We start from the raw sequence: 15,630 nt of genomic DNA, 5'->3' as shown, positions 1-15,630 counted from the left end.
AAAGGAGATCAGTCCTGGGTGTTCATTGGAAGGACTGATGTTGAAGCTGAAATTCCAATACTTTGGCTACGAGATGTGAAGAGCTGACTCATTGGAAAAGACCCTGATGCTGGGAAAGATTGAGGGCAGGAAGAGAAGGGGACGACAGAGGATGAGATGGCGGGATGGCATCATCCACTTGATGGACATGGGTTTGGATGGACTCCAGGACTTGGTGATGGACAGGGAAGCCTGGCGTGCTGTAGTTCATGGGGTCGCTGATGGTTAACTAAGCCAATTATTTCACTAGAGGTGTAATATGCCTTTCATTTTTTCAATATTTCTTATAATGTTGAAAAGTGAAAGTGTGAGGCACTCAGTCTTGTCCAACTCTTTGCAACCCCATGGACTGTAGCCTGCCAGGCTCCTCTGTTTATGGAATTCTCCAGGTAAGAATACTGGAGTGGATAGTTATGCCCTCCTCCAGGGGATCTTCCTGACCCAGGGATCGAACTCACATCTCTTATGTCTCCTGTATTGGCAGGCAGATTCTTTACCAGCTGAGTCACAGAGGAAGCCCCTTCATCTAATGTTACCCAAAACTAATTTTTGAGGGTCATCCTTGTTAAGGAACAAAAAAGGAGAGCGTTTTCTTCGTATTCTCTTCCCTAGTAACAGATTCTGGGAGTTGGTGATGGACAGGGAGGCCTGGCGTGCTGCCATTCATGGGGTCACAAAGAGTCAGACACGACTGAGAAACTGAACTGAACTGAACCTGAGCTCCTATTTGTTTCTCAAACCTCTGAGATTGTCCAAGAAACTTTCTTTATCTTTAGTGGCTCATAGTATTTGGGGGTGTGCCAAAACTCTTTAGTGTCCCAAAGGGGAGAATCACAGTCAGCATCTAGATGCAGGCTGATTACAAGCTAAGCACTAGGTAGCAGTTGGGAAATTAAGTAGTTAAGCCCCTTCCTGGGAAACACTGGGAGATGGCTGTTTTTTGCCTGCTGAACCCAGGATATAGTTGGGGCAGGGAATGGGGTGGGGTAGGGAAGTGTGCTCTGTGTGCATTAAAAACTGGTTCTTGGTTTCCTAGCCCTGTGTATTTGTGAACACAAATTGCCTCTCAGAGCAGGCAATATGGAGACCTATCCCTTGGGCAGTAGTTGTGAAAGCTGAGACTCAGCCATTTGTACAAGTCCCTTCCAGGGACATATTAGTGATTTATTTTTATTGTTGGAGCAGGCTGGAGGGAGAAGGCAGGGAAGGTGTCTGCCAATTTCCCCATCTCTGGAGAAGATCACAGCCAGTCTCTAAATATGTGCTAAAACTAGAAGCCTCACCCTCAGGTGTCAGCTTTTAAAGTATGCAGGTAAACATCTTTCAGGGAAAAGTAGGGAGACGGGCATTTTTGCCTGCTCCCTCTGTGCTGAGCCCTAGGGGACTAGCTAGTTAAAAATTGCTTCTTTGCCACAGTCCTGTGGGACTCATGAATGCAAGGCCCCATTGGCTATCAGAGTCAGGTGATCCAAGGATTCAACCCTTTGGATGGAAGCTATAAACTTTGGGCACAAATATGTTACAACCTCCTTCCAGGGAGATACCAGCAACTTTCCAATGGCTTCCCTGGTTTCCAAGGAGGATCATAGCCCCCAGATACTTGCTAAATTAAAATCCTGGCCCTAAAAAAAAAAAAAAAAAATCCTGGTCCTTGGGCACTGTCTGTTAACACTGGCAGAAAAATAGGTGATTTTGCCCTTTTGCCCTCCACTAGGGGCATAGCCATCATGACTGCTCACACACTTGTAAGAAAAGCTTATTTGCTATATCCTTACGGTTTTCATAAACACAAGCCCTGATGGCTTTCAGAGCCAGGTGCTTAAGGGACCGATCCCTCAGGTGAGAGTCTTAAAAGTTGGGATGTTAGACGTGGGTTATAAACACTTTGCTCCTCAGGAAGTTGGGAGTTCCCTCTTGATTATATGGTGCTGTGTCAGGGGTGGGATTTATGGCAAGTGTGTCCCAGCCCTTGCTACCCATCTTGATACGGGTATTCTCTAAATTCCCGAATGTAGAGGAGTTGCTCAGCTACTTTCTGGATCTATTTCAGAGGGAACTGCTCTATGTGCAGATGTACATTCAAAGTGTCTGTGGGAAGAGGAGGGCTTGGGGCCTCCTATTACACCTTAGTACACCCTCTCTCATTTTCAATTATTTTAGGTGTTTCTTCTGTTTATTAAATCTGTATGTCTAGGTTATTTCTCCAAATGGCCAAATATTCGAGTCACCTATTTGTTACATGTGTTTGTTCACGGCAACATCTCCTGGGGCCCCTCACCATCATCTTTTGTCTCTCTCCTATGTTGAGGATAATTCCTATATCCTTGTCTTCCTTGTTTACTCCCTTGCTTTCTGTCATTTCTTGAGAAACACACCTTCAAGAGAGGTTACGGAAGATATTTTTGGGTCCTTATGTGTCTGAAAATATCCATGCTTTACTCTGATACTGTTTAGCTAAACGTAGATTGTAGGATAACATGAACCCTTGAAAGTATTGTTCCATTGTTTTTTAACTTCTGGAGTTGCTGTCACATGTCATTCTGATTTTGGATTCTTTGAATGTGACCAGTTTCCTTTTCAGAAACACTTAAGATCTAGTCTTTATCCTAGTACTCTAAAATTGTGCAATTTCTATGCATTAGTCTTTTTTTTTTTCTAATTGCTTGGCAAGTATTAGGCCTTTTAAACCTAGAAACCCATGTCTTTCAGTTATGGGAAATTACTTAAAAACTTCTAGGGTAATTTCCTACCTTCCTTTTCCCCTCCTCTCTCTTGTAGAATCTACTAGTTTTGTATTCCCTGAATAATCTGCTCGTCCCCATATTTTCTCACATTTTTCATCTTTTTTCCCTATTATTTGTGTTTATCTTCCAAATATTCTATTTGAAATTTTATTCTGTACTTATTTCAAATAACTTTCTTCTCCAAGCATTTTTGTGCAATCAATATTTTCTCTAAGACATTACTTTAAAAAATTTTATTTATTGAAGGATAATTGCTTTCTAGAATTTTGTTTTGTCAAACCTCAACATGAATCAGCCATAAGTATACATATACCCCCTCCCTTTTGAACCTCCCTCCCATCTCCAGCCCCATCCCACCCCTCTAGATTGATACACAGCCCCTGTTTTGAGTTTCCTGAGCCATACAGCAAATTCCCCTTGGCTATCTATTTTACATATTGTAATGTAAGTTTCCACATTACTCTTTCCATACATCTCACCCTCTCCCCGTGTCCATAAGTCTATTCTCTATGTACATTACTCTTATACCTACAGTGTCATAAATCTCATGACAAAATGTGCTTCTTGGGAAAAATTTTGCCTTTTAAAATATGCCATTTTTATATTTTGTTTAATCAGCCAAAAATATGTGCCTTTTAGTTCCCATGCTATTAATTAAACTTGGTTTAACATGATTTCTTCAAAACTTGTCAAGTATCATAAAATGGTGGCCAAAAAACCCCCAAAAGTAGCTTATCAATATTTGTGGCCATACTACAAATATAGCTGAAGTGTAAATAACTGTGAAATAAAAAAGACACAGAAATAATTTCATCAGACTAGGCCAAAGCAGAGATTTTTGGCAATGGCCTAGAATGTGGAATGCATTGCCCACTTGAATCAAAGCCTAGATGCCTGTGATTTCTTTTTTCCATTTTCAGTTCACCACAGTGGGATGATTTTCTCTTTTTTGTAAGTTCATGAGGCCTCTGAGCTAGAATTTAATCTGCGGAAATATTCTATGCCAAAGCACCTGATGTATGTGCAATTTATTTAAATGAGATGGGTGGCTTTATATCAGTAGTCTCTTATGCAAAGCATAATGGCACTTTCTACCAGCTGATTAGTTTACAAAAATTCTTTCATGTGCAGTCTCTCACTATAAAAACTCTGCATACTTTAATCCCTATATCACAAAGTTTGGAAGTTTAGAAAAGCAAAGACAATAAGAGTACGAGAGTTAAGAGCCTGATTGTTCTCAACTGATAAATAGGATTAATACTTACTTCTTGGGGTTTGTGTGTATTGTATTACTTTTTATATGTAGTGTACTTTTTGAGTACGTAGGAAGCACTCAAAAAGTGGTTGGCATTATAATACTACAATCTGTCTTCCTTGTAGATTGCAGCAGTGTTTTAATGCAATGCCTCAGTAGCCAAAAATCTTTTGAGCCCTAGAGAGTTTTCCTGTCATTGCTCAGTTGGTTATCCTCTGTACCTGAGAGCTGTCATCCTTCTGTTTTTCACTTTTTTAATAAAATTTTTTGTGTGTTCTGCACTCTTAGTCAATTATAAACTTTTCAAAAAGGGGAATTATTTCCCAAAGTCTTTCAAAATTTTGAAACTCACAATTCTCAGGTGACTTAAGCTGGTTTTACATTTGAAACTACTTTCCTACCAAGTCTGCTACTAAAAGGAACTCTTAGTTTTAGGCAAACGGCAAATAGCTTTACTGTTTGAATTTAAAAGGATTTGCTCTGCGTGAGTATTCTATGGGTGAAATTTGTCAAATATTGCCTAGCAATTTAGTGCATAATTCTTAAGGACAGAAATCAAACTAACTTTTAACTATTAGGGATATGGGCTTGTCTTTTGTTTTTTTGACGTAAAGGGTTAAGGACCTGGTCCATATGAATCTGCTTATAGAGGGAAAAGGGGGTGTCTTTATGCCCATGCTTATTCTGAGGTGACATTACCCTGCCATTACTCAGGATGTATCGTGACTTCGTATGATCCACATAAGATGCAAGTTCCAGGTGATATAATCAGCAACTTCCTGCAACATAGTATTTTCATATGCATCTGTTCCCATAGTTTATCTAGTTCTCATGTGTCAGTGGCCACAGGATTCATCTCAGAAACTTACTATAAATACCTCTCTGGAAGCCCTCAAAAATGGATTCAGTAGCTATGATGGAGCAAAAAAATCTGCATTTTAAATAAACTTTCTCCACTACAACTCTATCATGATTCTCACATATGTAGTTCAAACCCCACGGTGAGGAACACTAAGTCTAAGGCAACAACCCAAGTTGGGAGTTTTGCAATTCTTTGCTCCAAGGAAGTAGCTAATCGTTTGAAAAAAACTGAGACTCCTGATTACTGGAATTAGCCTGGGTCCGCCGAATGTTGCTTTCCTGGATGTCTATTAACAACCTGCTCAGCTATTTCTATTCTGTTAATTTGGAGATTTTAAAAGAGAACAGTCTTTTTTTATTAGCCCCTTTCTTTTAGAAAACAGACAAGCTGTTTGAACAGTAAAGAAATTTTTCTTTTCCTGAAGCTGCTTCTAGAACATAAGTGCATTCAACATCATGATGATTTCAAAACACAATTGGGAGCAACATTAAGTATGACCAGATGTTGTTTCCTACTTCTGAAGAATGTTGTTCTTTTTCTCCTTCAGCTATGAATTCCAGGTGAAACCCAAAAACCCACTTGGTGAAGGGCCACCCAGCAACACAGTGGCCTTCAGTACTGAATCAGGTAAATACATCAGCCAGAATTCCTAGCTGGATATAAAGGGTCACAGTGTTTGCATAGCTTGTCTGAAACCAGCTAAACGAGGTAAATAATTTCTTGATTTCAAAAACCCATCTATGTGAAAAACCAATGAAGTTACCTTTTAAAGAAGCAACACCTGGGCTTTTCCTATTTTCATGTCAGAAAAATGCTCGGCTTATCAGTGTAAAAGAGAGGAAGTATGAGGTCAGTCTATGCTCAATAGTGAATGAATGCACCTCTCTATGCCTAGAATCAGAATGTCAGACAGTGAGCCAGTTGTATCCAGAAAGGGAATTCATGTGATAGCTTTTTATGATGAACAGCTGTGAAATTTTCTGATCTGGCCTAAGTTCCAGTTCCTTAATGAGATACATCTGCACAACTGCAGTTCATGGCATCCTAGTGATTTTGTCAATAGATTTTTTATGAAGCTAAAAAGAGGAAGATTTGAAAACGGAAGTAAAATCTAGTACAGCAAAAAAGACTCCTAACTACTTAAACCACATATAAAAGACATAGCTGAGCTTCTCCAGTGCAGAACCATCCCCAAAACTCACAATTTTCAAGTTTGGACTTTAGCAGGAGTGTATGTTGTCTAAGACTCTGTAACATCTGTTAAGCACCCATCTTCTTTGCCACGTCATTGGAATACTGGGACTTACCTAATAAACGCTGACTCTGTCTGCTATTTCTCCTCAGCTGACCCAAGAGTGAGTGAGCCCGTTTCTGGTAAGTACCTACCTCAATGAAAACACAACTGCATGCTTTTCTACAGTGATTCAGCTAAATGGGCCTGGTAGAATTTGAGTCATGATTTCACGTTAGTCCATTTAGTCTTCTTCAATTACCTGTGAATCATTACCTAAAATGTTCAGTAACACAGCCAGCCTATGATGTCTCGGGAACAAGTAGAGTATTCTGAAACCTGCTTTTCATTCATATAACAGACCAGCTCGTATCTTCTGTTTAAGATATAGCACCCTCACTTCCACTTTTATGACTTTATTTATTTTCACTGCTGTGTTATATTCCACTGTGTAGGGTTAGGGTTATTCATTCTTTTTTAATTGAAGGATAATTGCTTTACAGAATTTTTTCTGTCAAATTCATCTCCACTTTTAATAACGTCACATTAAAGCAACTGTTTACACTGAAACGGTTTATCTCAGAAAAAGAAACCTAATTTTGTTCCTAATGTGATGCTGTTGAGCACTGCAGAAACTAATCAACTTCAACACATTACTGCTCCAAGATTCACTTCACTATTGACAGAAAATTAGTCGGGGGGCTTACGTGTTTAAACACCTGTATTTTTTCACTTCAATATTTAGCACTGGAGAAAACCAGGTATCAGCAGGCTGACAATGAAATTTGCAAACTGCTTTTTAAAAAACTTTTAAGATAGCTCTGCAGGACCCAAAGTTAGATACTAAACTCAAACCACGTGCTTTCTTTATGCAGCGGGAAGAGATGCCATATGGACCGAAAGACCCTTTAACTCAGACTCTTACTCAGAATGTAAGGGCAAACAGTATGTCAAAAGGACATGGTATAAGAAGTTTGTAGGGGTGCAGCTGTGCAACTCTCTCAGATACAAGATTTACCTGAGTGACTCCCTCACAGGTAAGAACAGGAAATGCTCTGTAGCATTCTGTAACTTAGACTTTTCTATGGACTCTGGCAGACATGACAGAAATACGGGTTTTCTATTTGAGCAAGGTGTTATTGGAATCTTAGCATCTGAGAAATGCTGTAAGGAGGTAAATAATGAAAATGCAATTTGAAACAGTGCCATCATGGCAAAGTTGAATGTAGAGAAACTAGTCACATCCAAGTTCAATTATGTTACAGCCAACCCAGAATGAAAAGCTTACTGGTAGTAAAATGAGTGTATCTAACAATAATTATGGAAGGAGTATGACCTATTTAAGATTTTAAGTCTGTCAAGAGATAAGAGCAAGGTTAAGACCATCAGCCAGAAGGAATAACCCCTTGCCTCCAGACTCAGTGGGTTCTTTTCTCTTCTATATTCATACAGTAAAAATTTTAAACCCCAACATAGGAAGGTAGACATTTGTTCCATCATTTAACGAATAGTATCTGTTTTGTTCTGACGTTGCTGGGGACAAAGCAGGACTGTTGCTGCCCCCCTTTTATAAGTCTGTGAGTCCCTTAGCTACATATTAACACATGACTTGTACAAAGTCATTTTCTTGGCATTCCCAACCATTTCTTCCTGCTCTTTGAAGCTTTCAATCTAGTGGGGAGAGACAGACAACAAATATATAAATAAGAATTTCGTATTTAGGAAATTGAAGGAAAAAAGAGGGATGAAAGAAAATGGTGGAATGGAATGAAAGCTCCTTTAGTTAAAACGTTTAGGAAAAGCTTTCCTAAAAGCTTTCCTCAAAAGGTAACACTTATGCTGAGAAGAAAACTGAGAAAGAACCAAGAAAGACCAAGGGATAAAGCAGCAGAGGTAGAGGAAGATTACAGGAAGGCCTGTAGCAGAAACGCCTCTCCAGTTTACCAGCACGGCTGAGGCTTAGTACAGGAAGATCAGGCAGGCATGTAAGCACGTGGAGCTTGGAAACTGGGTAGGGACTGGGTTTTATTCTGAGCGTAACAGAAGACTGCTGGAGAGATTGATGGAGGCAAGTAACATTATCTGAGTTGCATGTTGAAAAGATGACTAATCTGTGGGAGGAGGAGGAGAGGAAGAATAGGGAAAGGCAAGAGTAAAAGTAAGGATGCAGCTGGGAGAGTCTATGGTTCCCTTAAAGAACACTATGACTTGAACTAGAATGAACAGGTAGGGAAGTACAAGAACATGGAAGACGGATTATTTGAAACAGTTTATTTCAGAGTTATCCCAAATCAAAGAAATACCTCATGATCCTTTTAATTTCCAGGAAAATTTTATAACATAGGCGATCAGAGAGGCCACGGGGAAGATCACTGCCAGTTTGTGGACTCATTTTTAGATGGACGCACAGGACAGCAACTCTCTTCTGACCAGTTACCCACCAAAGAAGGTAGGTTTTCTGAGCTTGCTCAAAAGCAAGAGGCTTTTACAAATGAACCCAAAAAACATTCAGGCTGAGCAAAAAGTTAAAAGTGTCAGCTGCTCAGTCATGTCTGACCTTTGTGACCCCATGGGCTGTAGTCCACCAAGCTCCTCTGTCCATGGGATTCTCCAGGCAAGAATACTAGAATGGGTTGTCATTTCCTCCTTCAGGGGCTCATCTGGACCCAGGGATCAAACCCAGGTCTCCTGCATTGGCAGGTGGATTCTTTCCTGTCCAAGCCACCAGGGAAGCCCTCAGGCTGAACAAAGCAATCATTTTAAAAATCAATCTGTAGTCTTCCTACTCTACCTGCCAAGGAAGAAAAGACTGTCTACATAAGACCTTAACATGAAGACTTTAATAGAAGTTTCTCAACTTTCACTCCATTCCTCAAGACTCTGTTGCTGACACATACATTCTACTTTAAGAAAACCTGAAGCTGCAAAAGCAGCTATTGAAAGAAACTTTTAAGCATTTCCCAAACTTAAATCATTCATGTACTACCTTTATAATTTGTCATACTCAGCACACAGGCAGGTTTTAATTCCTTCCCAAAAAAATTAAAGAAAGCTTTACTACTATCATGGAGAAGGACATGGCAACCCACTCCAGTATTCTTGCCTGGATAATCCCATGGACAGAGGAATCTGGAGGGCTGCAGTCCACAGGGTTGCAAGGAGTCGGACACAACCGAGCAACACACTTTCGTTTTCCTACTATCATAAAAGGAAAAATATTATTTGCCTTATAAATAATTTACACAATGAAAATAGAATTCTGCTAAGAAGTGACTAACCACTGCAACTTTCTAAAGACACTTCAGCACCAAACTGTGTCATGAGGACTGAAAAGACTGAAAATCAATCCCTGTCTAGGTAGGGTAGGAGAGGGTAAATTATATATCCATTACTACTCAGGAGCTACCAAGAGAGACTTGTTTTTTAGCTATATATTTTGGTCACTGGCATTAAAAATAGCAACCATAGTAAAAGATGACTGAGTAAGATCTGTGAACTCATTAACAGAAAATTGAAACTATAGCCACTCAGGAACTAGATAGAAAATACAAGTTCTGTCTATTTCCATAACATTTTACATTCTCAGCAGAATTTTAAATCATTTAGTGTAAGGTCCTTGAAGGATGATTTCACCGAAGTTTAGTTCTTAGACATTTAGCAATCTTAGAACTACCCCCCTTTTGTTTCCTAACATTTTAGCACAACACACCTCTACCCAGGCCACTTCTTCAGACTACCTCTAGGTTATAATGTGCAGAAAGTACACCTTCAAGGTATACACCTTCAAAGTATACAGTGTATACTGAACTTGGTCAATGACACTCAAATATAAAACCCTTCCAACTTCTGTCCCTTTTCATTTCAGCTTTCACTCTCAAGTATCAATAGTACCAACCCATCCTAAGTGTCCCTATGTTTAGCCCACCATTACCACCTCAGGAAAGACACTGGGGCCTCTGTTGCTATCCAGTCTAAAACACTCTGCTTCACCTAGAGTAACCTTCAAGCATTCAAAGGCACCCTTCAATCTATGAGGACAAAAATATAACACAGCAGCTATTAATTTTAATTATTTCCCTCTTAGGCTATTTCAGAGCAGTTCGTCAGGAACCAGTCCAATTTGGAGAAATCGGTGGTCACACTCAAATCAATTATGTCCAGTGGTATGAATGTGGGACTACAATTCCTGGAAAATGGTAGATGCTGCAGTCACATTCGAAAGTGCCTTCTGTTTCATCGTTTCAAAAAATAATTGGAAACAGTATGGTATTTGTTACATGCATTTAAAGCTCTTTTGTTTACTATGTATAAAAGTTTAAAATCTAATAGCAATATTAGATGTTTATTAGAAAGATTGCTAAGAATATTTATCAGGTTTTACAAAGTCATTTTAAGAAAGCAAGATATTGATATTAACAGAATAACATTTTTGGGGAAGCTGGCTCCCTGTTCATGCTATTTTAAGAGATCATTTGTATATTATTTATCACACTGTTGTAATGATGTTCTGAGATACTTTTATAACAAAATTAACATCAAAAAACTAATATACTTTAAAAAATATTTACATTTATTGTGTATTCTTCCTACTGTTAATTCCATAAATCTCTACTTGGCTTAACTTATTAGATCAAATTATCATCAGCATATTATATCTGGGGAGAAAAGGTCCTAATATTCACATGTTTATTTAAACTTCAACTTTTTAGTAATAGCTAAGTAACTTTTGAAGCATTTAAATAGCCATTCATGCTAATATACATTTCATTAATTATCTACAAATTATTGCAAACATTGTTTGAATCAGTAAATTTCAGTTGAAAATGAAATTGAGAATTTGATATATCATTTCAAAAATACATATTTTGTTCTTTCTCCACCCATAAGCATGCTACAATGTCTGAATGTTCTTTGTCAAACTATCCCTTTAAGCAGTTGTGTTCGTACTGTTTTTAATCCTAATCAAGCTATATCCAAAGACTGTAGTGAAGTCTAAGCATAAAAGGATAATCCATGATGAGAGGCCTACCATTTTATGATATTTACTCTATTTTTACACAGACGATCTACAGGGAATGAATGTATCAGAGGCTGTTTTCTTAATTCTAACAACCTGTAATGAAAATCTGACTTATTTTTATTTAAAACAGTATTATTCTCCTCCATTGGGGAGGAAGACAGGAATGCTGCATTGGTGCCCTCATTCTGAAAGGACCTTTCTGTGCTTACCTTTCAACATGCTTCAGTTTTATCAATACTTCATTTTATATTTTTCAAACAGTATAAACTCTGCAATAAAGAGATGTAGTTTTTTTTAAGACTGAGTTCTTCATTTCTGAATGGTTGATTTCTATAAGGAAACTTGCAGGTTGTTTAGAATCTACCAAGCTCCCTTGCATCTTTTAATATTATATCTACTGTGTTTATATATAATGCTAATCTTGATCTATTTTAAAGTTTTGTCATTTAAAACCAAAATCAGGACAGAAGACAAACAGCACTGTGCTTCTCTGAATACAAAGGCCTAAGATAAAATGTCTATATTTCAAGACCAAAACATCATTAAGGATTTTTCCCATATATATATACACACATCTGTAGAATACCAAAGACTAAATTAAGTTACAAGACCACTAATGGATTCAATCATCTTTATTAACCTATCAATGTTACATTTTATACATAATAGCTAGTCTTCTCAAAGGGATCTACTTTAGTACATCGTGTTAATAATAAAAAGCCAAGTAAGAGGGCTGAACTTCAACCTAGCATTTTAATATCCTCTGGACAAGGCAAGCTAGAAAATCAATCACTTTGCACACATGTAAGAGTAGTGTTCCAAAATAAGTACGAAGCTGCTATACTTTTAAGCAGGGGAGGAAAAAAACTTCCATTTTGGTCTTTTTTCTTCCAGCAAATTATACTTTCAATTAACAGCAATAATGGTATCATAAAAAAATGCTCTGCTTTTTAAATTCCTGAACTTCAATACAAATTAAAATAGTAGTATTGGAGTCTTTTGGGAGGCAAACAGCTAGCAGCTACGTTCATCAGTGTAACTGAGCCTCTTTATCGATAACCTGGTCCAGGTTGGGTATAGCCCTGACCAAAGGGAGGACGGCTACGTGCATATGGGTTAGACCCACTTGAAAGAGGGGTCATGGTACTTCCAGGAGGTGGGGTGAAACCTGGTCTTGGCTGGTAGGCCCCGGGTTGGCTTGGAGCCATTCCCGGTTGTGAGGCAGGGGCCACAGTGTAATTAGTGGGCTGAGAAGTTTGGGTAGTGTAAGTTTGTGGAGGGTAACTGCTCGCCTGATACTGCTGTGGAGGTTGAGCAGGCAGTTGCTGAGGCTGACCAGAAAAGGCAGGTGCCGGTGCCTGGGAAGTTGGTTGCTGGCCATATCCTGGGAACTGCTGAGGTTGCTGGGGTCCAGTCTGCTGACTATAGCCTGCTGAAAACGCAAAACATACACCTCTTATTTTTTCTTTTGGTAAACATTTTCCAGAGAATTAGTCTTACTGTTATAGACAAAAAAAAAAAAAAAGAGAGAGAGAGAAATTTAACAAACTTAATCCTAAGTATTTAGGTAGCGAGTAGTGGATTTTATATTTCAAGACCATATAGTAACAAAGAAGCATTTTCTAGACAATTTTGTAAACCCTCTAAAATGAAAATCACTATATATTTTTTTTCCTACTTCAACTCCTCCTAGATTGTATAATCCCTGAGAGTAAATGCCTGTTCTAGCATAACTCTCAGTCCCCAGTATAGAGTATATGCTCAAATGATAACTGTGGGAATTAATGCAAAAGCTAGTCATTAACCTGGTTCTGAGGGGCCTGTTTAATAACAGTACCAAATAAACACACATTGTAGAGAATAAATGTTTTTAAATGAAACAATGCTGCAACAAATACAACTTACTATGTTAGTGAGATGCTTTTTAGGCTTATTCATCCTATAAAAATTAAAACATTTAAGAATAAACATAAAGTGCCCATTTTCACAATCCTTAAAATCTTTTAGATTTTGTATCATGGTTTGCCTTTACAATAGCAGTAACAACAGAAAGCATATCATACTGCCCCACAAAAATGAACATTTATATTCATTAGTTACTAGGATGTAAAGCTTTTTTAAAAGAAAAGGTCTGCTTCACTAAAAACTTTTATCTCTACCATGAAACACACCTGCAGCTACTTGCAATGAAACCTCTCCATTGACTGGAATCCTGTCAGCATTAAATACCAGATACATAAGAAAATTATTAAAATGTGTACAACCCTGCATCAAAAAAAAAAAAATAAAAAGGATTGAATGAACTGAGTATATTCTGAACTCACCTTGGACCTGGGTTCAAAATTTACTCATGAAAGAAAGCTTTTGACATAGTCCATGAATAAAACTGGAAAAGGTCACAGAGGAAAACTGCCAAACCAGCAGAGTGCCAAAGATGGTCCAATGTTACCACAACCACTAAGTCTCCAAGCAGAGTATTTAGGTGACTTATTTCCATATCTCCCAATTTCAAGTTAATAGGACTAGCAGGATCAGAAATACAAAGATAATACTTTGAAAAGAACTAAACTTTACTCAGTGAAGATCCTAACTAAAATCATTAAGAGCAGGCTTAATTTTTAACAAGTAAATACCTAATGCATTTTACTTATGGCAGTACCTAAATCAAACTAAATTCATGAAAAAACCTTGATGTCATACAATTTCTCCTATTCTCTACATAAAAACAAAAATTTTTTTACTGTTAAGATTTTGGAGAAACAAGATTTTATACTGAAAATGTCTATTCAATTTAAGATTGTGAGAAAAAAAAAAAAGCTGTTTTCATCCTGCCAATTGATATCTAAACTGGCTTTTCAACAGACTCAGGACAACTAAATCTTTATTTTTCAAGAGAGAGGATACTGCCTAAGAGCCTAAGTTGCTGTTTCATTAGCAATCTACTGTCTTTGACCATAATATAAAATACCTCTGTATATATAAACCCTTCCTTCCACCACCATCCCCTCCGTTGAAAAACAATTACTTTGGTGAAAATCACCATAAATGGCAAGAAATGGAAATTGTGTGGCTGTCTGAATAAAGTAAAATTAAAGGACAAAAAGTCACGTGATCCATAAAGCCTAAAATATTTACTATTTCATTTTTTATGACAGAAAAGTCTGCCAAGCTCTGGTTGCGGCTGAGAGAGTGCAGAATGATATAGGGAAGTCATTAACTACAAACTCAAGTGTAACGGGTTCTGGTCTAGCCTCCCCACTGAATTGGCTGCTTGTCCTTCGATGCATCACAACTCTTTGGACCCTAGTTGCCTCATTTATAAAATGAGTGGGTAAGACAAGATCAGTGGTTCCCAGTTCTCACTACACTTTACAAGACCTGCAAAGCGTTTAAGATATCAATGCCTAAACCCTACCCTCGACCAAATAAAACAAGATCTCTGCGAGTAGAGCTCAGGCACCTTTAAGTTTCAAGAAACACCTCTGTAGGTGATTCTGAAGCATGGTGAAGATGGAAATTGCCTGGATTAGACAACAGAGTGAAAAAAACTTATTTCCACAAATTGCCAATATATAATTTGTAACAGATTTTCTCTAAAAGACTGTATCCTGAAAATAACCTTCCCCCAATATTATAGTCCAAGTTTAAATTCATTCCACCTAGTTTACATAAAAACTAGCAGCTACAGGTTAAGTCACTCTACAGCAAATCCAATCCAAATAAAAATTGCTCTGTATTAAAATATGTCAAACTACAATGTTAGAATTTTATGGTCTAATTCAGGGAGTCAGCAAATGTTTTTCTGTAAAGGACCAGATAATAAACATTCTAGGCTTTGGGGACCACATGGTCTCTGAAACTTTTAACTAAAGGGGTGGCGTTTTCACAATGAGTTTCAAGTAGATTAGAAAAATAAAAAATAACAGAGCAATGTACTTGCTTTAAGAATAGTTGTTCCCTGTTATTTTCTATTGAGGAACATGATTTTAGACTTTTTTGAGTGGGAGTTCCTTTGGCTCACTGGTAACAGTCTACTATGTGGAGCTTCAATCTCAGACTTTTCAATGATACCTAAGTTAATATTTACATTAAATGAGAACGTGTACAAAAACTCCTTTTAAACTAATGCTCTAGAGTTATGCCTGGCTTCCAATGATGGTTCCTACTAGCTGCGATGTACTGACCCAAGGTAAGTTGCTTAATCTTTCTGTACCTGAAACAGGGACTGATAATGAAGCTAACTTCCCCCCATGTATTTATTGTGTGTTCACAGCTCATTTTTGTAATTTTTTTAAATTACAGTTGAAATTCTGATACTAAAATATTTGACTATAAGAGTTGAACATAAATTCTCATATAACAAAGGTAAAAATTACCCAAATTATAATTATTTGAATTATAATATTCAAAGCTATACTGGAGAGATTTTTATGTTCTTAGTTGTCTGAATTACATTTCACACAACTCTACTTTTATGGA

At 37.7% G+C, this 15,630-nt stretch overlaps 2 protein-coding genes across 54 annotated transcripts in view; one reads left to right on the top strand and one right to left on the bottom strand.

Annotated features, from left to right (window-relative positions):
* ABI3BP (ABI family member 3 binding protein) overlaps window positions 1-11,449 on the top strand; it is a 293,247-nt gene extending 281,798 nt beyond the window's left edge. For all 50 annotated transcript variants that reach the window (XM_069551792.1, XM_069551760.1, XM_069551701.1 and 47 more), the window contains 5 exons: window positions 5,448-5,527; window positions 6,245-6,274; window positions 7,007-7,168; window positions 8,458-8,580; window positions 10,216-11,449. In XM_069551792.1, the coding sequence (XP_069407893.1) occupies window positions 5,448-5,527; window positions 6,245-6,274; window positions 7,007-7,168; window positions 8,458-8,580; window positions 10,216-10,331 (511 nt within the window). In that variant the 3' untranslated portion in view covers window positions 10,332-11,449. The remainder of the gene's footprint in view (window positions 1-5,447; window positions 5,528-6,244; window positions 6,275-7,006; window positions 7,169-8,457; window positions 8,581-10,215) is intronic.
* A 319-nt stretch (window positions 11,450-11,768) lies between these two features.
* The window catches only part of TFG (trafficking from ER to golgi regulator), a 31,480-nt gene continuing 27,618 nt past the window's right edge, over window positions 11,769-15,630 (bottom strand). For 2 of the 4 annotated variants that reach the window (XM_069552151.1, XM_069552173.1), the window contains exon 8: window positions 11,769-12,583. In XM_069552151.1, the coding sequence (XP_069408252.1) occupies window positions 12,201-12,583 (383 nt within the window). In that variant the 3' untranslated portion in view covers window positions 11,769-12,200. The remainder of the gene's footprint in view (window positions 12,584-15,630) is intronic. The other 2 variants (XM_069552162.1, XM_069552184.1) reach the window with 1 other exon arrangement.

Source organism: Ovis canadensis, chromosome 1 (assembly GCF_042477335.2).
Source record: "Ovis canadensis isolate MfBH-ARS-UI-01 breed Bighorn chromosome 1, ARS-UI_OviCan_v2, whole genome shotgun sequence".
Taxonomy (NCBI): Eukaryota; Metazoa; Chordata; class Mammalia; order Artiodactyla; family Bovidae; genus Ovis; species Ovis canadensis.
Note: the sequence above shows the minus strand (reverse complement) of the source record. Positions and strands in the feature narration are given on the sequence as shown.